Consider the following 23,616-nt stretch of genomic DNA (forward strand, 5'->3'; position numbering starts at 1 on the left):
TAAATTTTTATTGACTGATTGGTTTATTGCTCCCCTCAAATGTTGTGGAAGATAGATTGGCATTATTACACTTATTGCTTGGAGGGAACTATGAGTCTGCTCTTGAACAAATAGGGAAAAAAAATCATGAGCCAGTAAAGTGGGGACCTAGTCTTGAATCTTTTTTTTTTTTAATTAATGCTATAGAAATTCCTGATCCAAACACCTGGAATCTTAACCCAGATGCATCTTATGTGTATTATTGTGCAAATGAGACTGTCCATGGTGTGGAGTTTAATTTTGTACCTGATGTCAAAGGAGCTGTCCTGGTTTGTGATATGTCTTCCAACTTCTTATCCAAGCCAGTGGATGTTTCTAAGGTAAAGTACAAAAAAATAATGTTTTGGGGAAGCCCAGCATTCTAATTATCCTTCCTTCCTTCCTTCCTTCCTTCCTTCCTTCTTTCCTTCCTTCCTTCCTTCCTTCCTTCCCTTATTCCCTCCTTCCCTTTCTCCCTTCCTTCCCTCCTTCCTTCTTTCCTTTTTTTTTTTTTTTTTTTTTTTTTTTATTTTAAACTCTTTACTTCTGTGTATTGGCTCATAGGTGGAAGAGTAGTAAGGGTGGGCAAAGGGGTTCAAGTGACTTGCCCAGGGTCACACAGCTGGGAAGTGTCTGAGGCCAGATTTGAACCTAGGACCTCCCGTCTCTAGGCCTGGTTCTCAATCCACTGAGCTACCCAGCTGCCCCACTTTCCTTTTTTTTTTTTAAAGACTAAGTCTTCTATCTCCAGGTTGGAAGTTTGGGAGCTACTCATGACCAATCCAATACTGCCTGGCACAGGAGCTCTGACGGGCTCTGTTTCTGGCTTGGGCCAGTTTGTCCTTTCCTTAAGCATCCTGGTTGCATGGAACCAGAACTCTTTACATTTTTCTGAAGGGACACAGAACATGCCATTATTCTGTGAGGGGTAATTTTGGGGGAAAAACCCAAACAATATACAGGCCTATATGCCTAGACTTGTATTTGTTGGGCAGAAGGAGAAAGCACAGGAAAAATATTAACATGATCAAAAGGGATGTGGCCTCTTAAGGGAATTTTAGGAAAAGGATATAAACTTAGCCCACATGTTACTGTGTTTCTCTAGTTCTGTTGCACACCTATGTATTATTGAGGAAAATAAACATTTAAACATTTTTACTGTACTCTGTGTTTAAGCACAAATCTGCCAGAAATGATTTTATTTAATTTAACATTATTCTATAATCTCAACATTTCTAGTGTAAAGATGTCCAGAGTAGAACAGTTCCTTCATCTGTAGATATGTCTATCTTGACATGATTTGAGGTAATATTCTTGAAGTGAAGATTGCAAGATGTTAAAATACAGTTTAGGATTATCATTTGAGAATTATTATTATTAAGTTCTTACTTCATTGACCTCTCCTTTCAGTTTTTGAAAAAAAATCTCTGTCACCCTTATTTTAACTTTGAATGCAGCAGAAATACTTCCCTTAGATAGTAACTTCAGTGGATGAGAAGGCAATGATCTTAAGGAGACAGTTTTTAAAAAATCTTTATTCTATTTCCTTGAGAAAAGCCTTAACTTTTGTTCTCTTCACTTTTCTATAGTGTAGAGTCTGGAAAAAGTTTTAGACTGAAAGAAAATATTATTTCTTTGTATTTTTAGTGAAACTAAAAAGAAGAATTTTTTGGTTTGTTTTTAGGCAAGATAAGTCTTTCAGACCCAGCTTTCTATCTACTGCGCCACCTCACTACCCCAAGAAGGTTTTTTTTTTAAGTGCTTCAACAGCGTTCAGAGCAAGGCCACTCATTTGAACGCTGTGTTAGCCAAAATATGACTGAAAGCAGTTGACATGGTAAAGAATGTGGGGAGACACTTAGAAGGTTTATCTTCCATCTGCACTTGGATAGATGCAAAACTTATGCTTTCGTGGAAAATAAAAATAATCAAGTGGATCTTTTTTTCTGGAAAAGCATACTGTATCACTAAGTGGAAATGTAGTCTTTTATACTGTATCTGGTTTTGACACAAAATAACATTTCATCATCACTTATCTCTGGTTTCTGCTTGATGTGAAGCCAAGGGAACATACTACATGGATGAAGTTGGCCTTAACTGAATGGAGGACTAACTTGACTTGGCCTCTTCTGAACACAATAGCCATGAGAACCCTGTAGTACTTTCTTATGTTTACCAACAACAATACATATCAAGACCATTTTGTTGCTTTGGGGCAAAGGAGCTAAAGAGCAGGAAGGTGACTGTTAATATTAATTGCTCCATGTTAAAGAAGGTCTTTCTGAATCTAGATCTGGTTGAATCTAACAAATACTCACTAAGTGCCCATTATGGATACCTGGTTAAAAAAAAAGTCTCCAGGAAGATAAAATTGGGTGCAGGGAAAATGTAATAGCTGAAAAACTATGATAAAGGCAGAGAAACTTAAGTAAAGCATTGTCAAAAAAAATCAAGAGGCAAAGTGATATTTTGGAAATAGTACTGGGTGATAATTCAAAGGACATGGGTTAAAATCCTACCTTAGTGACTTTGGACAAAGTCATTTATCTTCTTGTTTCAGTTTTCTTATCTGTAAAATATGGAGAGGATGGACTAAATGACCTTTTGAGGTCTCTTCAGATCCTTGGTCCCTGTTCAATTCAGGTCTCAGTTCAGCTTTCACTTCAGAGAATGAAGATTGCTCATTATAATTTTGCTAAGTTAATTTGTATGCTCACTTAGACTATCTGCTAAAAATAGAGCATCTAAGCCTCCAAAATTATCTTCTGATAACTGATTTGTTGTCACCTATAGCCATAGTTTATTTTTCTTTTAAATTTTATTTTCTTTTTTAATCTTTTTCCATGGTTACATGATTCTTCTTGTCTCCCTCCCTTCTTCCCTTCCCACTCCTGGAAATGACAAGCAATTTCCCTGGGTTATACATATATTATCACTCAAAACCTATTTCCATATTATTCATTTTTATAATAGAGTAATCTTTTAAAACCAAAACCCCAAATCATATACCCATATAAAAAGTGATGAACATGTTTTTCTTATGGATTTCTGCTCCCACAGTTCTTTCTCTAGATGTGGATAGTATTCTTTCTCTTAAGCCCCTCTTAATTGCTATTAGTAGCAAAGTCAATTACATTTGATCATCCTACAACATTTCAGTGACTGTTTACAGTGTTCTCCTGGTTCTTATAGCTGTAGTTTAAAAACAAATAGATATCTGCGAAAAGGGGGCTTAGAAGTTTTTGTGACTTTATGAATCCCAATTAGAGAGTGGCATATTTGGCTTAGTGAATGGGATACCAGACCTGGAATCAGAAGACCTGGATTCTAATCCTGCTTCTGACATTTCCTAGTGGTGACTTGCCCAGGGTCCCAGATTCTCGTCTGTAAAATAAATGGTTGGACTAGATGGCCTCTGGGACTCCATCTACCTCCGTTTTACCATTTTATGACCTCTTAAAACTGCTACTTTTTTTTTTTAAGTTTGGTGTGATCTTTGCTGGTGCCCAGAAGAACATTGGCTCTGCCGGGGTCACCGTGGTGATAGTGCGGGAGGATCTCTTGGGATTTGCACTGAAAGAATGCCCATCTGTGTTAGACTACAAAGTTCAAGCCGGGAACAACTCCTTATATAACACGCCTCCCTGCTTCAGGTAACGGTGGTGACTTCATATTTAAGAAAGGGGACTGGGGCTGTATTTTAAAAAACAAACGTGGAAATGCCTTCTTTAAGGATGGAAGTATTTCTGTTGGCAAGTGATTTAATCCTCCTAGATCCTTTTGTGAAGGCCTCCTTCTCTTCCCTTCGCTTGGCTCTTGGGTATGGTTATTTGCCACTGGCCAGCATTCGCTATTAACCTACAAGTTGTCCGGGGCCTTGCTGCTGTGACTTGCATTTAAAAGAACCATTTCAGTTTTGTGGAGGACTGAAAAGTAGGAGCCTCCTCCCCCTCCCTGAGCTGCCATAAGCCAGAAGCTCTTTGGAGTAAAATGGTTGGCTTCAGAATGCGATTTTACTTTTTAGCTAAATCTGCAGGGGACCCTTCATCTAAGTGTCAAACCAGCTGAATGAGAGCTCACACAGCAGCACCATTCAGCAGCAGTTTTTCAACTTTTCAACTCTATGCTCAAGGGCTTCTCCTTATGGAAATCTGCCGGCACTCAGGATTTATTAACTGCCCGAGAGTCTCCTGAAGGACTGGGAACGGAGAGGAAAAGAAGATTTAGGTCCTCAGTGTGTGGATGGCTAGATTTATCTTTTCATTCTGGGGCATTTTCATTTATTAATAAAATGGATAAAACTAATGTTGCCTCTCAGAGAAATGAGAAAGCAGTGAGTAGAAAGTTCCTCTGGGTGAATTTCTTTTGTCTTAAAGGATTCAAACTGGGACATTGCATAATCAATCAGCAAATACCTGCTATGTTCTAGAGTCTACATTAGGTTCTGGTGCTATAAATATAATGAATTTATGGGTCAACTCACAGTGGGCTTTCATTTCAGTGAGGGGAGCAGCCATTGGATATGTAGGAAAAGTTTTTATCAGCATGGCTGGAGTCTCCCTGTGCACCTCAGGAGAGACAGCTAGCTTGGCAGGAAGTGGGGCAGGGGTGAGGGTGCTGCCCTCTTTGGCAGTGTCACTTCTACTCAGTAGGATTTTTCTTTTAAAAAATAAATGATCTGGGGGCAGCTAAGTGCCTTAGGGATGGAGATCCAGGCCTGGAGATGGGAGGTCTTGGGTTCAGGTGTGGCCTCAGGCACTTCCTAGCTGTGTGACTCCATTGGCTAGCCTTTGCCACTCTTCTGCCTTGGAGCTAAAACACAGTATTGATTCTAAGATGGAAAGTAAGAGTTTTTTAAAAAATGACCCTATAGAGTAGCAAAATATAGGTAGATAGATAGAAGAAGAGAAGATAGCAGTAATAGTAGGAGTTTACGTTTTATAGAACCAGTGATTCTGTTTTGTTCCAAAACTTCCCAGCATAAACCTATTTTTATAAAATAAATTTCTGATAAATCCCTTCTTCCTCCCCTTTCACAGTGAGCAAAGAATTAAAAAAAATTTTTACAACACAAAAAGTTTGATGTTATATGCAGTATTCCACACCTGTAGTCCCCTGTCTCCCCAAAGAAAGTAGGAATGTAACTCTCTGTCCGCCTGTCTGTCCGTTCTTTTGTCTGTTAACAAACTTATTTAGAGATCCTAAACCTGGACACCAAACATAGAAAAAGACAAAAACAAACACAGAGGCTAGACTTAGTCATTATAATTTCAATGCATTCAATTTTGATCATTATTTACATTGTTATAGTCATTGTTTCTCTTTGTTCTCTGGGTTAGCTTACTTCATTGTGCATCAGTTTATATGTCTTCCCATGGTTCTTTGTATTCATCATTTCCATTATTTATATGTAATATATATAATATTATATGATGATCATCAATATATAATATAGAATATATTTTAATATATATATGTGAGTATATCTACACAGATAAGTTTATACATGTATACATACACATTTATATGTGTATTTGTATATGTAATACTTAACATATGTAAATATATCTCTACATCCATAATTTTTCAATATATTCATATACAATATCTTATTTGGCCATTCCCCCATTGATGGATGTCTATTATGTTTCTCATTCTTTATTTCTACGAAAGTCCAGTGTAGAAACTGTTGGAAGAGTTCCATTATTGCTAGTTTAGTATTCTATCCCATATTCTTTGTCATTTCTGACATATGACTGTGTAGCCTCTTTTTAAACTTTTTAAACTTAAAAGTTAACACAAGAAAGGCTACCCTTTCCATTTTTGTACACAACTCTTATTTATTACAAAGCTTTTCCTGAGCTGAAATCTGTCTCCTTGTAACTTCTTGTCATTGGTATTAGTTTTGTCTTTGAGCTTCATAGAATATTTAATTTCCTTTGATATCATAACCCATAAGATAGTCAAAGACAGGTCTTATAATCTGATAAATTTTCTTTTTGTGTAGGTCCCAAATCTTTGGTCTCTTTATCTTTCACTTCTTATGGAGTAGTTTTTATCTGGTTTCTTCCTTCTGGCTAAACTAATCATTTTGGGTTCCAGAAGTAGACATACAACTCCATATGTCCTTTCGCTAAGACAGTATAGTAGGACTCCTTCCACTTTTCTGGATGCTATCCTTGTATTAAAGAAAACCCAAGGTCATATTACCAATTTTGGCAACATTTGTAGGCTCTTTGAGGATATAGCCAAATAAATTCCTAAATCTTTTCCATGTGAACTACTCTTAAATCAGGAATTCTCTATTCTGTATTTGTGTATTAGTCTTATTCAACTTAAATACCAGACTTTATATTTATCCATATTCATTTCATCTTGTTAGATTTATCCTATCTTTCCATTCTTTCAGTATTTGGGGGCATTATTCTGCCCTTAGGTATGTTGGTTATTCCTCAGTTCTATGTCATCAGCAAAATTGATGTTAAGTTTCAGGTCAAGATTTTGCTTTTTCTATACCACCTCTTAGTAGTCATCCTTCCTTATAGGTGTCTTTTCATCTTCCTGTACATGTCCTTTAAAAGTCTGAGCTCATCAGATTGTTAAGGTGCTAGGTTGTTTATTTTTAGTGACTTCTGTTATTTTCTAATTAGGTTAATTTGTGATTGTATTGTGAGAATTTCATTCCTAAGTCTATTATCCATCTCTCTTGAGCCCTCATTTCCTTGACATCTTTTCTTTTAAAATTCTTACCTTGATAGTCATCAACAAAAACAAAATTTTGACTAAAATATGATCAGTTGTAAATCATTGGGAAAGAATTTGGAATTCAAAAATTTAAAAAAAAGGAATGTTAAAATTTGTTTTTATATGTAATTAGGGAAAAAATAAAATCTTATTTTTTAAAAAATCTGGTACCGGCTAAGAAGTAGAGTGATGTGTTAATGAAATAGCTTAGGTATACCATAGGTAGTAATAAATTACTATAGTAATCTAGAGTTTGGTAAAATCAAAGATACAAGCTTTTAGGGTAAGAGGTTCAACATTTGATAAATAGCTAGGAAAACTGGAAACAATTTGGCAGAAACTAGGCAAGGACCAACATCTCACAAGATAAGATCAAAATGGATATGCCGTTTAAGCATAAAGCATTATCTCATGGGGAGATATTAGAGAAGCATGGAAATTAGGGGAGTATGGAAAAATGTGCCCATTAGATCTAGGTATAAGGGAAGAGTTTATGACCACACAAGATATTGGGAGCATCCCAGGATGGAAAATCAATAACTTTCTGAAATTAAAAAGCTTTTGTACAAAATAAAGCAAATATAGCCAAAATTAGGAGAAAAGAAAACTGAGGGGAAAATTTTACAAGTTTCTCTTTCTCTGAAGCCTCATTTCTCATATATGTAGGAACTGGACCCAATTCATATATAAAAAAAGCTATTCCCCAGTTGATAAATGGTCAAAAGACATGAGAAGACAGTTTTCAGAAAAAGAAATCAAAGCTATTAGCAGTCATATAAAAAAATACTCTAAATTAGTACTAATTAGAGAAATTCAAATTGCAACAACTCTCTTAGATAGCCCTTCACTTCTATCAGATTGGCTAACATGACAGAAAAGGAAAAAGGACAAATGTGGGAAAATTGCAACTAATGTACTATTGGTGGAGTTGTGAACTAATCTAATCATTTTGAAAAACAATTTGGAACTATGCTCAAAGGGCTATAAAACTGCATGCTCGGGGCAGCTGGGTAGCTCAGTGGAGTGAGAGTCAGGCCTAGAGACAGGAGGTCCTAGGTTCAAACCCGGCCTCAGCCACTTCCCAGCTGTGTGACTCTGGGCAAGTCACTTGACCCCCATTGCCCACCCTTACCAATCTTCCACCTATGAGACAATACACCAAAGTACAAGGGTTTTAAAAAACAAAACAAAACTGTATGCTCTTTGACCTAAGTCTATATCCCAAAGGGATTATAGAACTATTTGTTTCAAAAATACTTAGAGCAGTTCTTTTTGCTATGGCAAAGAATTAAAAATTGAAGGGATGTCCATCAACTGGAGAATGATTGAAAAAGTTGTGATATGGTTGTGATGGAATACTGTGGTGCTATAAGAAATGGGATAGTTTCAGAAGAACCTGGGAAAATTTCTGTGAACTAATGCAAAGTGAAGTGAGCAGAACCAGAATGAAATATATAGTAACAACTAGATCAACTCCAGATGCAGATTGAAGCATACTTTTTAAAAAGTCTTTAATTGTTTTATTTGTGTTGCTTGTAACATGGCTAATATGGACAAAAAAAGAGAAAGAATTGAACCCAAAGATATTTGAACCAGTGAAAATGCATGTTGGTTATGGGGGAGGCGGGGTGAAGGGGGTGGTGAAGAGGAAAGTAAGAACATGAATCATGTAACCATGGAAAATTTTACTAAAAAATTAAAAAAAACCCAAAGATATTTGAACTCACTGACATACAATAGTGAGCAAGTTAGCTAATCAAGCCAGGTAACTTTTCTGTCACCCTAACCAACATGAAAGGGATGCCATTTCAGGGAAAGAACATTAGCTCAAATTCTATTCAGAGATAACTTTTGATTGTCAGTTATATATTTCTACATAACATAGATTATGTCAGGACACATATTCTAAGGTGGGAATGGGGAAAGGGAATATTGGTTTCAAAGGTACCAACACTGTACCCATACTTCATAGAAATGTGCCAAGCACAATAATTCTCCACTGTCACTGGGAGAACTGTAACCATATCACAAAGTTCTGAATTCATTTGGTTGGATAATATAATCAGGCATTAAAGCACTCATGGAGAAATTCCTAGAGCTCATAGGATTACTTATGAAGAAGATACAAGATGGTGGAATGACAGTAAGTATTGCATATACTTAGAATGTATCATTATTATTAGTGTATAGTGTATAAAAAGTGATAACTTTAGTTTTTTAATTTTTAAAAAATTGTAATTTAATTTACAATTTTTAGTAATTTTGAAAAACTGTAAAAAACAAATTCTGGATGCATTTATCAAAAAGAAGTTCCCAGGCATTTCTAGACCTACAAGCTAACCTTGTTAAAGCTGAAATTGAAGCAGTTTAGGGCAATTGATTCAGGAAATGAGTTTTTAAGGTTGATAACATAATATGTATAAAAAGAAAATAATGAACCTTGAAGTTAATAATAGTTATCTCTCTAGCTTTTTGTAATACTTATCTCATTAGATCTTCACAACAGTCTTCTGACATAGTGCCAACATTATCATTCCTTGTTTTACTGATGTGGAAACTGAGGCATTGAGTGCTTTGTATAAGGTTCAATGACTGGCAAGTCATGAAGCTGGTACTGAAATCTTGTTTTTCTATTCCACATCCTGGGTTCTTTCCACTGATTAAGCTAAGAGTGCCCCTAAATTGTTGAAATGGTATTAGAGACATTTGGAGTCATATATTAAGACGCTTTGAACATTTTCGGGCTATATGTTATAAGGCCTGTGTCTTCCCTTGATACTCAATTTTTATGACTCTACAGTATTTAAGTAGCCTTGGAACATATGAAAAAAAATTTTTTTTAATAAGACTCCCAGGATCTAGAAAGAGTTATCAGGTGTAGAGTCTTAGAGACTAGGACTTGTCCCTGAGAATCTTGTCTTTATTTCATTGTAGTCTGTTGTCTTGTCCCAGTTACAGAGGCACTGTTAATGATGAGCTAGGCCTGGGCTACCTTTGTCTCAAATCCAGATCTCCAAAATAGTCTCAAGTCCCCTACGAAAGCAGGTGATCTCCCAAATCTCCAGGCCTGGCTCTATCCATTGAGCTACTTATCTGCCTCTCCTTTACATATATAACTCCCAGCAACCCTGTGAGATAGGGCTAGTATGATCTCCATTTTTATACGAGGAAACAGGCTCAGTAACAGTAGAAATGGAAATTCAAATCCATTTTGGACTCTGAATTCAACACTCTTTTCATTACACCATAGCTGACTACACGGGGCATATCCTAGAGCAGTGATGGCGAACCTGTGGCACAGAGGCCAAAGATGGCATGCAGAGTGCTCTGATTGTCCATCCCCTCCCCCCAGTTCATTACTAGAAAGGCAGAAGATGGAGCTGTTCCCTTCCCCCTCTCCACCACACCTGAGGATATTTTTTTCACATCCTCCGCCCCTCTGCCCAGCAGCCAATGGGACTGCACAGGGGGTAAGGAGAGTGGCTCACAGGCGCTGGGCACTCCCCTCCCCCTCTCTGTGGGCTGAGGACATTCCTCTCTTCACCCACGCCTCCATCCAGTAGTCCAATGGGAGTGCTTCCTCCCTCCCCAGTGGGGGTGGAAAGTACCAAGCCTGTGGTGGGAGAGGTGGGCATAGCATCCAGCCTGAGGGGTGGGACCAGGCACTCCATCTCTAAAAGGTTTGCCATCACTGTCCTAGAGAGCCATTAGGCATCCTTTTAGTATTTAGTATGAATCTTCTGCATAGAGGCTGAGTACCATTATTCCAGATCTGCTAAAGAGGATGTTACTAGTAATAGCTGGACTTCTTTGAATGCTAACCTCACTCTGTCCCTTTCCCTAAAACAACTTGATATTCCCCCACTGGCCTAAAAGACAACCTGTGAAATGGAGGTAAGCCACCTGTCTTTAAAAAAAAAAAAGGTTTTGCAAGATTAGCTTGGGCCCTTGAAGATACTTCTTCAGCCAGCACTCTCCTCTACATATTTTGAGTGCTATCATTTTTGTTTCCAAACTTTCCTCCCCTAGCAGGATCCAAAAGGCCTGGAAAGTGTGATTCCTCGCTTCAAAACCATGGAGATAGGTCACCATTGGCAAATTTTTGAATTTACGAAGACCACTGGAGACAATGGTACTATGAGGTTGTTGCAAAGAAAAGACTTTGTTCAAATTATTTTTAGTGGTTGTAGTAGTAATATTAGGAGGAGGAAGAGAATTGTAAGAATAGTAGTAATGTAGTAGAAGTATTTTTAGGACTTTCAAGCAATGGAAAGTAAATATGTATTTTTAATCCTTTTTAGGGACTTAGATTATGCCACTTACATGTGTCCTTTTTCCTTGACAGAGCTAAATTAAATGGCTTCTTTTGTTATTATTTCAGCATCTATGTCATGGGCTTGGTCCTGGAATGGATTAAAAATAATGGCGGAGCTACAGCTATGGAGGAACTTAGCCTAATCAAATCTAAAATGATTTATGATATCATTGATGAATCCCAAGGATTCTATGTGTAAGTTGATATGATCTCATTTTACTGTTTTATGTTGTATTAACTTAAAAGTGTATATTTATGATACCACATCATTTATTTGACATTAATGTCACCACTGACATTAGTGACAAGCACTTTTTAATTAAGTGTCTTTTATCTTCTGGGTTAAAAAAGGATTATTTAGTTCCTTCTTAGACTTTTTTGAAATGTTGAAAAATTGCCTTCATCTATTGCCTCTTGAAAAGCCATAATTTTCACCAGAGGTAAACATTAGAATTTGTGCTATTTTTCTGAATTCACAAGATTTTTTTTAAATTAAGAGAATTAGTTAAATTCTCCAACCCATTATAATTCCTATATTTGCCAAAACATGCCTTTGGAAATAAGTGATTTTGTGGCAAATCAGTATTCATATTCGGAAAAGAAAAGAGAAGCAACCTGTGCATAAAACTTGCCTATTCAAATGAGATTTATTGAATGATGCTTTTCCCAGCTAACTGGATCCTGCCCCAGAATGGTTAAAGACAGTTATTGTTTACTCATTCAGTCAGGTCTGACTTCATGATCCCAAAGGGTGTTTTCTTGGCAAACACGGAGTAGTTTGCCGCTTCTTTCTCTAGTGGATTAAGGCAAACAGAAGCCAAGTGACTTGCTAAGAGTGGCATAGCTAGTCAGTGTCTAAGGCCACATTTGAATCTAGATCTTCCTGACTCTAGGCCTGGCGCTTTATCCAATGTGTGTAAGGTTCAGAACAAAAAAGATTGTGTTGCTGCTCAATCGTACAGTCATATCTGACTCTTCATGACCCTCTGTGGAGTTTTCTTGGTCATTTCCTTCATCTGTGGATTATGGTAAACAGAGCATTAGGGTCACACAGCTAGGAAGTGTCTGAGGCTGGACTTGAATGCAGATCTTCCTGCCTTTGGGCCCGGCACTCTATCCACTGAGCCTTCTAGCCTAGAGACAAGGGATACTGATCTATGTATCTACATCAGACCCACATAGCGGGAAGAAGAGCATAAGGGGAGAGGGAAAGAGCGAAGCCCCTAAGATGTTTTCCCAGCGTTCCCCTTTGGTACAGGAAAGCTCCATCTCTAATGTGTATTCCAAGTGGGATGTTAACCATTTTCCTCTATTTTAAGGAAGTGAGTGATGGGGAAAAAAGGTATTCATCTGTCACGTCCACGTTTTGTGAACATTGTAATTGCTTAATAAGCTGAAAGAGGAGGGGAAAGGGATGTTGGGAGAGATTCTGATTCAATTCAGTCAGGGCTGACTTTAGATTGTTTCAAAAGAGATTGGGACCCTTATCTCTCATGGCCTTGACTGGATTCTGTGACACCTTCCCAGCCGCCAGAGGCTCACATTTCTGTGCTGGTGGCCGTAGTCTCATAATATTCATTAGCCAAACAGAGGAGGAGGCTCATCCTGGGTCTAGGACAGCTCATACTGAGGCACAGAAGAAAACGTTCTGTTTAGAGACAAAATAGGCCAGTTTTGGCTGTGCCAAGATGATATGAAGGGGATTAATGAGGAATGAATCTGAAAAGGTAAGGGTAAGCTGTAACCAGATTGCAAAGGGCTTTAAACGGGAAATGAGGAAATTCTTATTGTGCTCTCCCAGGACTGGAATGGGAATGAGAGCTAATAAGCCCACATTTCCTCCATCCATAGCATCAGACAGGAAGCATCACCCATTTAAGAGTAAAATAACACTAAACGCTTTTGAAAGGAAGGAAGATTATGTAAGTTAAATTGATAATGACATTTCAACATCTCCTCGTCATTTAAACACATTTTTTTGGTGTGTTCCATCACCAGTAAGCGAGTGTAATCAGCCAACGGATACTTGTTAACATACCAGCAAATGGATTTTTTCTTATATCTGAAACAACTATAGATGTATTGGATTAAAGGACATTTTAAAAAGAGCTTTCTCTTTTTCTTCCCTCATCACTAGTTCCACATTGCTTTCAAGTGCTTGAAGTAGTAATGAAAGAGTAAACAAATGAAAAAAAATATTTATTAGGTGCTTAGTTTGTGTCGAGAACTGTATTCTAAGTATTTGGGATAGAAATAGAAACAGTGACATAATTTATATTTTCAAGGGACCCATTCTCTAACTGAGAGAAAAATGCATAAAAAAGTGGCAGGGGTGTCAGTGACAGGGTCCATGGCAAGGCTCTCGGATCTTTAGGTTATATCTACCAATAAGATAGTAGTGCCTGACGTTTTGGACATATCATGAGAGCAAATGGTAAGACCCCAAAAGCCTTAAGAAATAGTGGTAACAAGTGGCAAGACCTGATGGTTTTCTGTCTTACCAGAAGGAATATTCCTAGTTTACTAAAGTAGCATTGGTGACCATGTGAAGTCTTGGTGGCCTGGGGAATAAAAGGAGGGACTGGGAAAAATAGTGACTGGTTTTATTTTTATTATATAGTCATCACTCTTATATAAAGTATCTTCTTTGCCATTATATATTCAAGTGGATGTGTGATTTTTATTAACATGGATATTATCATGAGTGATATAGATCATACCTGTCCATTCTTGGCCCTCCCATTCAACTCTTGTCAAAGCCTCCCCTTGTTTATTTATTTAACTATCCATCTGTCCATTTATTTATTTATTTATTTGGTTGGTTGGTTTTTTGAGCCCTTACCTTCCATCTTAAATCAATACTGTGTATTGGTTCCAAGGCAGAAGAGCAGTAAGGAGCAGTGGAGGTTAAATGACTTGCCCAGGGTCACACAGGCAGGATGTATCTGAGGGCAGGAACTTCTGTCTCTGGGCCTGGTTCTCAAACCTTTGAGCCACCCAGCTGCCCCCTCAAGACCTCCCTTTAGTTCACTACAGGACATGTACCCAACGGATCTGAGAGTCTACCTTAATTTATCTTTGGATTATGATGATTATTTATTTAGTGCTTGAAGTCATAAAGCCAGTTTACCAACTTTATGTTTAATGTATAGTTATGATTAATTCATATATAGATTCTCTAGTTTATAACAATATAAAATTCTATGCCACTTGAAGTTTTATCAAGCATTTTTAGCTTTATATGAGGTAGTTCATTCAAAGATGATTATTTCTTTTTTTAAATTTCCAAGGTTCTGTAGCTGGTAAAGACCAGAACCAGAAATTCTGAGACCAAGACCAGTGCTCTTCCACTACACTGTTACTTTATATACTATCCACAGCAGATGTTAAATTTGAGTTTGGCATCTCTTGCTATGGGAATGTTTCTGTACTGCTATCATTTCATGTGTATACAGAGAAATGCAGATGAATTTAGCAATTAGTCAAATTAAAAACAGTGATGCATTCTCAAACCAATTACATTTAGGGGAAGGAAGGATGGGAGGGAATAATTGTGCCAAAGCCACTCTCCTTGCTGTTAATTCATATAACCAATAATGTTATGAGAAAGAAAGAACCTTAATTAATCTTAAAGACAATCACCACAGAACTGCTTGTGGGTTCCATTAGCAAAGGGGATATTAATGGGGGTGGAAAGCCTGTCAACAACGTTTACTTGAAGAGATAACAAAACTGTAATCTATTCCTTTGGCCTTCTGCCTGGCCTCTTCATAATGGCCAACTAGACAAATCAGCTTGCCCAGAGTAGGATTAAAAAGAGGGAATAAGAAAAGTAGGTGTGAAGAGAAGGGCATGGGACAAGTTAAGACAGAAAACAGAGGAAAATAGGAAAGAAGGGAAAGGTAAAACAAACACGAAGGTAGTCAAGTTTGTAAGCCAAGACTACAAGATGCCTCTCACCACCAAAGTGGCCTTGGAGAAAACAAATAAACAAATTTATTTTCCCTCTAGGACATGGGTTCTGAAGCTGGAGTCTGGGAACTTTTTTGTTTCTTAGTATTTTGAACTAAATTTCAATATAAGTAGTTTCCTTTGTAATCCCATGTATTTTATTTTATATAAGTAAAAACATTATGCCCAGAAGCAGTCTATAAGCGTCCCCAAATTGCCCAGAAGGTCCAGGGCACACAAAAAGAGCAGATCTATTCTGGAGAAAACATCTTGTTCTACTCCCTGCCCCTTCTATATGCCCTTCAGACAGAGTTCCATGTTTTTTATCCTATTGATACATATTCATGTTTGGGCTTTAACTCCCACTCTTGGGATACCCTTCCACTTGGTATCTGTCCCTTAAGAGAGTAAAACGCTTTCTATACCACCAGATAGTATTCCCTTTCCCAGACTAGCTCTATGAAGTCTGCTCTGGGGACAGGTAAGTTGCCTGCAACCAATTATTTATGAAACCAAATAATTAAACAATATATTTTTCATTGATTGACCTTTATTTAAATGCCTAACACCATGCTTGGTGCTGTGCAGAAATAAAAAAGCATTGAGACTCAATTGCTGTCCTTAAGAGGCTTAGAGTCATAAAATTATAGACTTAGATCTGGGAGGGATCTTAAAGATCATCTCCTCCAACCCCCTCATTTTATAAATGAGGAAACAGGGCCAGGAAATGGCAGAACCATTTTGAATTTTAGATCAATGACTGAATCTAGCATTTTTTCCACCGTGCTTTGTTAACAGGCCTGTACAAGACAGTCTATGATCAGGTGTTGGAATGAATGGAACCGATTAAATGTGCTTTAGGAGTTTAGTGTTAGCAAAAGATTGTATGTGGAAGCAAATAGAAGATTTCAGGATGGAGCTGGGAAATGAGTTGGGCCTTGAAGGATGGGTAGGATGTGTATTGGAATGAAGATGGATGGGGAATTGCAAGAAGGTAATATAGCACAAGTAAATATAAAGAAGCAGGAATACTAAGCCTTGCACATATTTGGGACTGGAAAGTTATGGACCTATTTAAGGTGGAGAGTTCATGATTGGCATAGAAGTAGGTTGAAGGCATAAAGTCTCTAACCAGCCCACACTCTCTGCTACGTCCCCCCAAGGTCCAATGCTGAGTGACCATCCTAGGCCTTCCAGAGCTGTTTCTCCAAAAGCTACTAGACAAGTGAAGTTACTATAAAGCTTTTAGTAACAAGGCATAGTTAGAAGCAGAAATCTGGATCTTCCCATCATCTTTGTTACCTAGTGATACATCTCTCGTTCAACTCTGACTACCTGGGAAAGGTTGGGCTCTTGGAATGATGCAGCAACTGATTTTGACCCATTATATCCTGAGATCTTTCTGTATTTGTGCATTCTTTGCAATGAGTGCTGGAGAAACCATCTGGGAATATAAAGATTTTAATCTGCTTTCTCTGGGATTTGCTTCTTGGTGACTGGTAGTGACCAACTGTTTTGTTTGGTCATGATGATGATGAAATCATTGCCCTATATCAGTCATGGCATAATTCTTTGAAACTTTCCCATGGCTCTTACTTTGAAACCTATTCCATCCTTGTCTCCTAATCTTTTTGAATTCTCCTCTAGGTTGTCCCCTTTATATATATGTACATGTGTGTATGTGTATATTTATACATATATACATATTTATGTTTTTCCATTCAGACATTTTCCCCCAGAATAAAAATGTTATTAGAATGGTTCTTATTATCCCCAAATTCCCATTTTAGAAGTCCCTAATTTCTTTAAAACCATGCCATTAACTTTTTCTTATTTTAAAATACTTTGCTTTTTTTTGTGGGAACTTCCCCCATTGACTGACTCTCTTCTCCCCTGCTGTCTTGTTGAACTTCCCTCTTATATATGCTTTCTCCTAAGGAAATGGACAGTTAAAGAAAGCAAAAAACCCTTTATAAATTTTAAATACATGAGCATATCTTCAGGTCTTAATGTGGAAAATATAAAGCATTAGGGAATGATTCTGGGAAAAGGCAAGTTTTTTAAAAAGAATGGGTGAAGCTAAATGGAAGGAGAACCTCTGAGCAGCCCCTCTTTTATGATGCATCTTACATTTAGAGATTGCAGCTAGGATATTCATTCCCTGGTAGGCAACCGTCAATTCTAGTGTAAAATAATTTTGTTCTGAGACTTCAGTCTCCTTAGGACATCTGTTCTCATTTGAGTTTCTGTGCCTGTAAACAGTTATCCTAGGGTTCATTTCATCTCATAGAATAAACTATAAGCATCTCTTTTCAATTTTAATTCTTGAATTCAATTCTAATCACTCCTGTTCCAAAAAATCTCATTTAATATATGTAATATTTATGCTATATGTTATAGAATATATTTATGAACAATATATTATATAATACAGAATATAGAATATTTATTTATAAATAGTAAATAGATTTATAAATATATAATATGCATGTATGTGTGTACATTTATTTATTTAAGCCTTTTTCTTTTGGATTAGACTCAATACTAAGTGTTGGTTCCAAGGCAGAAGAGCAGAAAGAGCTAGGTGATTGGAGTTAAATGACTTGCCCAGGGTCAAACAGCTAGGAAGTGTCTGGGGCCAGATGTGAACACCGGACCTCCCATTTCTAGGCCTGGCTCTCCATCCATTGAACCATCTAGATGCCCCCTCCCCATTTATAATATTAATAATAAATAACATTGACATTTGTTCAATGTTTTAAAGTTGGCAAAGCAATTTCCCATCCTTTGTCTTATTGTAATCTCACAGTCACCCTGTGATAGAGGTGCTATACCAGCATCATTGTTATCATTTTACAGAGGAAGAAACAGACCCAGAAGTTGGCAATAAGTACAAAGTAGGATTCAATTCTAGATCTTTCTGAATGCAAACTCAACACTCAAATCTCCTGTGCCATGCCATATACAAAATATTCTTGTACAATTGATCTTTGGGAGAAAACAGATTGCTACTGTTGATGTCACCTTAAAATGGCCAGTGCTTAACTTCCTGGCAATTCCATAATGTTTTCCTGCATCTGCCTAGAGCCTTTCTGAAATTTTGCTCTATTCTCTCTGCCTGGGAGACAGTACAAGTAGTCTGCCTCCCAAGGGGCATGAGGGATGGACAAAATGTGCTTCAACCCAGAGACTGAAAATCAGATTTCTCGATAAGATCCGTTACTTTCCAGGGGCAATCAACATTCCCTCTTGCTATTGATTTTTTGCTTAGGAAAGAGGCCACACTCCATTTCAGTGACTAGTGGTGATGGATGTTGACTAGGAGGAATAGTTCCTGGGGAGTTCATTGAAGAAAAGAATTCCCTGTTAGGCCATTATTTTTAGATTACTCAGTAACCTTGGTAGTAGTTCCTGGACTGGAATGGGGGCCCTCTTTTGTGCTCATGATACCCAGGAGTTTTTTCTACTGCCCAGTTCAAATAGCCCAAAGTGTTCCAAGTCTTTGTACCAAAATCTTCCATTTTATGCTTCACAATAACTCTTGTGTTCCTGTGCACTTGTGCCAAGTCTTGCCCAGGATTATGGGACTAGAACTTGGAACATAGCAGGAGACATGTGCAGTATCTGTTCCCAAACCTAAATGACAGTTGCATTAAATGTTATATTTTGAAACCTCAGGAATTTGTTTTGTTAATTAAAACAAAACAAAACAAACAAAAAATTTTAGCAAAGTGAAAAAACTGCAAAAATCTTACACATTTAAGTCAGATGACTTTCACTTTATATGTTCTATATATGTATATACTATTCACTATATACTTAGTGAATATATAATGAAATATGACAATAGTGCATATATGCAAATGAAATATAGACTGTCTTTATAGAGATGAATACATATGCATGTAATACATATATAATATATATACATGCACAGAATATATGTATGTATAGTATCCTTTACACATAGTCTCCCACCTCTGTAAAAGCAGGGCAAAGTGCCTTCTCAGATTCAGAGATCAGTTGAAGGAATTGCACATATTTATCCCACAGAAGAGAAGACTTGGCAAATTTTGCTCACTGTTGTCTTCAAATGTTTAAAGGGTTGTCGTGTGGAAAAGGAATTCGACTTATTCTTGCATCCAGAACATAGAAATAAAACTAGAAAATAGAAAGGGTGAATGATGCCAACTCAAGTATAAAAAAAAAGAACTTAACAGCCAGAGTAGTCCAGAAATGGAATTGATTTTCTTGGTAGGTAGTGAGTTTCTTATTACTGAGAGTGTTCAAGATGGAGTTAGATTGATCATTTCTTAATGATATTCTTAAGAGGATTCCTGTTTATGGCAGGGGTTGGACTAAATGACTCCTCAGGTCAATTCTAATTTTTACCTTCTTCAAATTCAGGACTCCTTCTGGCACCTCTTTTTGCTTCTTGAGATATCCTTCCCTTAAATTGAAATTAGCATGTCCTGGAGACATTGTCCTAGGTAGCTCTTGACAGTTTTTCTACATATCTTCTGTAATTCTGGGAGAGCTTCACTGAAGAAATGATTTCCTTTTAGACCATTCATTATTTGTAAGTTTCCCAGTGAACTTGTCAGTCTTTTGTAGAAGGCAGTGATGTGACTCAAATTCCAGTGATGCCCATGAGTTCATTTCACTACCTTGTTCAATTAGTCCACAAAGGTCCCAGTTTCATTAGAGGAGTGCTGAAGCCCACATTTCCTGTTTTCTGATTCCCACCTTCTTGCAGCAGTATGAATCCTGTAATTCTTTTAGCTACAAATCCCCCTGGTATGTTGCTTTCTCTTTACACCTACCTCCTACTGCTCTTTCATTGGTATTTCAGGGAGTTTAAGCACATTATTCAGAGATGAATGGAACTCATTGGCATTAACTCTTGGGAATTTTTTTGAGAAAGAAATGTACCTGTACAAACAAGCTAGAGTTTGAGCAGGAAAAGTTACTGAAGTGGATCAAAAGAACTTATGGAAGCCAAGAGAAGGAGTGCCCCCGAAGTAGACAAACAGATCTGTCCACTTTTGTGCTGCTGCCATATTGAGGCCATTTTTTTCTTCTGTTTTTGCTCCTCTCACACATTAAAGGAAAGCATCTGAGCCAAACTATTCCCTTTAATAGGGTCATAAGATCATAGATTTAAAGCTGGAAATGCCCCCCAGAGGTCTTCACATACAACCTCTTAATTTTTCAGATGAGATAATTGAGGTTTCAAGATGTTTGGTGGCTTGACTTCTGTTTTGGTCTTTTCAAGGAAAAAATAGTATCAAATAGATTCTATATTTAGAATTTTTATGATGGTTGTGAAATCTTTTTTCCCCCTTACTCCCCTCCATATCAAAAAATGTACCTAATTCTGCCCCTAGAGCCCATTATATCTCTCTCAGAAAGCAAGTAGAATCTTTCCTCATAAATCCCCTGGAGTCTTGGTTAATCTTGGATTGATTAGGATTCTTAAACCTTCCAAAGTTAATTCTTTGTTGTTACTGTACAAAAGGTTCTCCTGATTTTCTTCACTTTCCTTTTATCAGTTCATATAGGAAGGTCTTCCTATTTTTCCTGGTACAAGAGTATTCTGTTAAATTCATTAATCATAATTTGTTTATCATTCTCCAACTGATAGGCACTCTTTTAGCTTTGCAGTTTTTGCTACTACAAAATGAATGTTTTCGTACATAGATGGGTCCTTTTTTCCTTTTTTGATTTATTTTGGAGTATCAGCCTAATACTACTGGTTAACTTTCGGGGCATAGTTCCAGGATGACTTGGACTAATTGACAGCTTTATCAACAGTGCACCATTATTCTGACTTCCCTCATTGTCCAATTTTAAAGCTAAAAGCTCAAAGGAAAATAGTAGTAACTCAGGAAATACTCTGATTAAATCCAAAAGAACTCCAAGTGTTTAGTTTCTTCTATTATATGATTTCTCTAGTTTCCCTCATCTGAGAATTAATCTCAGAATCTCTAATTGCTTAATCTCAAAATATGGGGTCTCAGGTCTATATGATATATCTGAGCAACCTGGGGGGTCCTGCCCAAACAGCAGACTTGTTTTATAGTTCTCTAAGGCAGAACACACTGTTTTCTTCTGGTCTTTGGGTCATGCCTTAGGTGAGTAATGGCTAAGACATTAGTCCAGAAATATTTCCACATGTGCTTCATTCAGCTTGGAAGACAGTACACAATATAGAGGTTCCTGGAAGAACCCCATCTTCTTCAGAACCTCAGGAAATTGTTGATAAACAGGAAGATACTCCTCCTATGAATACAGATCAAGACCTCTTACTTTTATTACATTGGTTTCATTATTTCATTGGTTACTATAGCACCTATCTCCAAGGGTTTTGTGCAGACAAAATGAAATAATATTTGTAAAGCTATTTGTACATTCTAAAGTGCCATGTAAATGCTAGCTATTATTATTAATCATTGGGGCAGCTAGGTGTTGTAGTGGATAGAGCACTGGGCTTAGAATCAAGAAGATTCATCTTCATAAGTTCAAAACCAGCCTTAAGCTCTCTGAGTAGCTGTGTGACCCTACACAAATTACCTAACCCTGTTTGCCTCAGTTTCCTCATCTGTAAAAGGAGCTGGAGAAGAAAATTGCAAACTATGTCAGTATCTTTGCCAAGAAAACCCCAAATGGGGTCATGAAAAGTTGAATACAACTAAAATGGGCAAACAACAGCTATTAATCATTATCATTATTAGAGGCAACTAGGTGGCACAGTGAACAGAACTTGCCTTGGAGTCAGGAAAGCCTGAGTTCAAATCCTGTCTCAGATAATTTACCAATCACTTAACCTCTATATATGCTAGCTTCCTCATCTGTAAAATGGAGATAATAGCATCTATCTCCCAGGCTTGTTGTGAGGATCAAATGAGATCATATTTGTAAAATGCTCTGCAAACCTTAAAGTGCTATAGCTAGTTATTATTATTCTTAATTATTATCATCCTCGTTATTATTAAGAACATTTATTTTCTAGTAGCCAGCCTTGAGGAGCCTCTGAATTTATCCAGGTTGGTTGGGCAATCCATTTCTTGGTCCATGTCCCAAGGCTCATCAATACATCTGTTAGGAGACCCTGGTTGATTTCCATGCAATGATCTTGGTTCATTGTGGTACTTGGGTGGAGTTTAGTGAGTGGAATTTAGTGAATGGAAACTGTTTTCTTACTCTGCCTTTTGTAACTCAGATCCTTTCAGTCTTTCAGTGTATGCAGCCAATTACATTTCTTTTTAAATTTTTATTCCAAATTTTACTAAACCAAACCAAACAAGCATTTCCATATACAAAGGAAGATAGTACATAAATGAAAAAAACAAATCTGTTACACTTTTTAACTTATCTTACTTTTCTTTCTCTCTGCATGATAAATCCTGCCCACCCCTCACTACTCTTCCCACGGCACAGAAGATCATTTGATGGCCAACATGTCTGCATAAATTAATACCATATTTTTTTTTTCATATTTCACCTTTCTGTTCACTTTCTGGAGGTAAAATTCACAGTTGATTCTTCCAGGAGTAATTCTGTGGTTGTGTATAATGTTCTGGCTCTACTCATTTCACTGTTCATTACCTCATATAGTTCTTTCCAAGTTTTTGAAAAAAATCTGTGTTCATTGTTTCTTATGGCGCAGTAGGAATATGCCATCACAATCACATACCACCGTTTGTTCAGGTATGCCCTTGGTTTCCACTTCTTTACCATCAAGGAGAAAGCTTCTATCAATCTTTTAAATCATATGATTCTTTTCCTCTTTCCCTGATCTTTTTGAGAAATAGACTCTGCAATAATTTTATATAATATTACACATTATATAATATCTGTAATTCCAAATTGCTCTCCAAAATCATTGGATCAGTTCACAGTCCTACCAGCAGGGCATTAGTGCCCCCATTTTCCCATGTAAGCCAATTAAATTAAAAAAACCAGTTTTTATTGGTGGTGAATTCTATTTTTTGTTTCGTTTTGCCTCAGTAATTTCCCTAAATGCCCTCTCTCTGAACCTACCTTTGTAATAAAGCGAAACTGATGGTGAAAAGCCCCCCCCCAGCCTATTCTGATAGCATATGCAGCATTTCCCATTCCCAGTTACTCATCTGTAAAATGAGATGGTGAAGGAAATGGCAAACCACTCCAGTATCTTTGCCAAGAAAACCTCAAACAGGGACACAAAGAGTCAGACTGACTGAACAACAAAAAAGCATTTATATGACATTTGAAGGTTTGTAGATTTATATGGTTATTTTATTTGATCCTCACAACTCTCTGAGTACTTTTATTTTCTCTATTTCTCAGATGAGGAAACTGAGGCTGAAAGGGGTTAAGTGACTTGCCCGGGACCACACATTTAGTGTCTGGGTCCAAATTTGTCTAGCACTCCATGCCTGCTGCCCACATAGCTATCATAAATAAAGTTATGGAGAGCATGAATATGAACTAATTTTTTAAGTGGTTAAATGATAGCTTTAATTATCCTCTTGGTTAGAAGAGATTGTTCCCTCCTCAATCTCTTATACATTTCTTTGACTTCTATTCACTTTCTCATTCAGATG

At 37.2% G+C, this 23,616-nt stretch overlaps 1 protein-coding gene across 2 annotated transcripts in view; it reads left to right on the forward strand.

Moving 5' to 3' along the window:
- The window catches only part of PSAT1 (phosphoserine aminotransferase 1), a 39,409-nt gene that overhangs the window by 8,476 nt on the left and 7,317 nt on the right, over positions 1-23,616 (forward strand). For both annotated transcript variants that reach the window (XM_044657231.1, XM_044657232.1), the window contains exons 5-7: positions 187-359; positions 3,502-3,671; positions 11,144-11,272. In XM_044657231.1, the coding sequence (XP_044513166.1) occupies positions 187-359; positions 3,502-3,671; positions 11,144-11,272 (472 nt within the window). The remainder of the gene's footprint in view (positions 1-186; positions 360-3,501; positions 3,672-11,143; positions 11,273-23,616) is intronic.

The sequence above is a fragment of the Gracilinanus agilis genome, chromosome 1, assembly GCF_016433145.1.
Source record: "Gracilinanus agilis isolate LMUSP501 chromosome 1, AgileGrace, whole genome shotgun sequence".
Lineage (NCBI taxonomy): Eukaryota > Metazoa > Chordata > Mammalia > Didelphimorphia > Didelphidae > Gracilinanus > Gracilinanus agilis.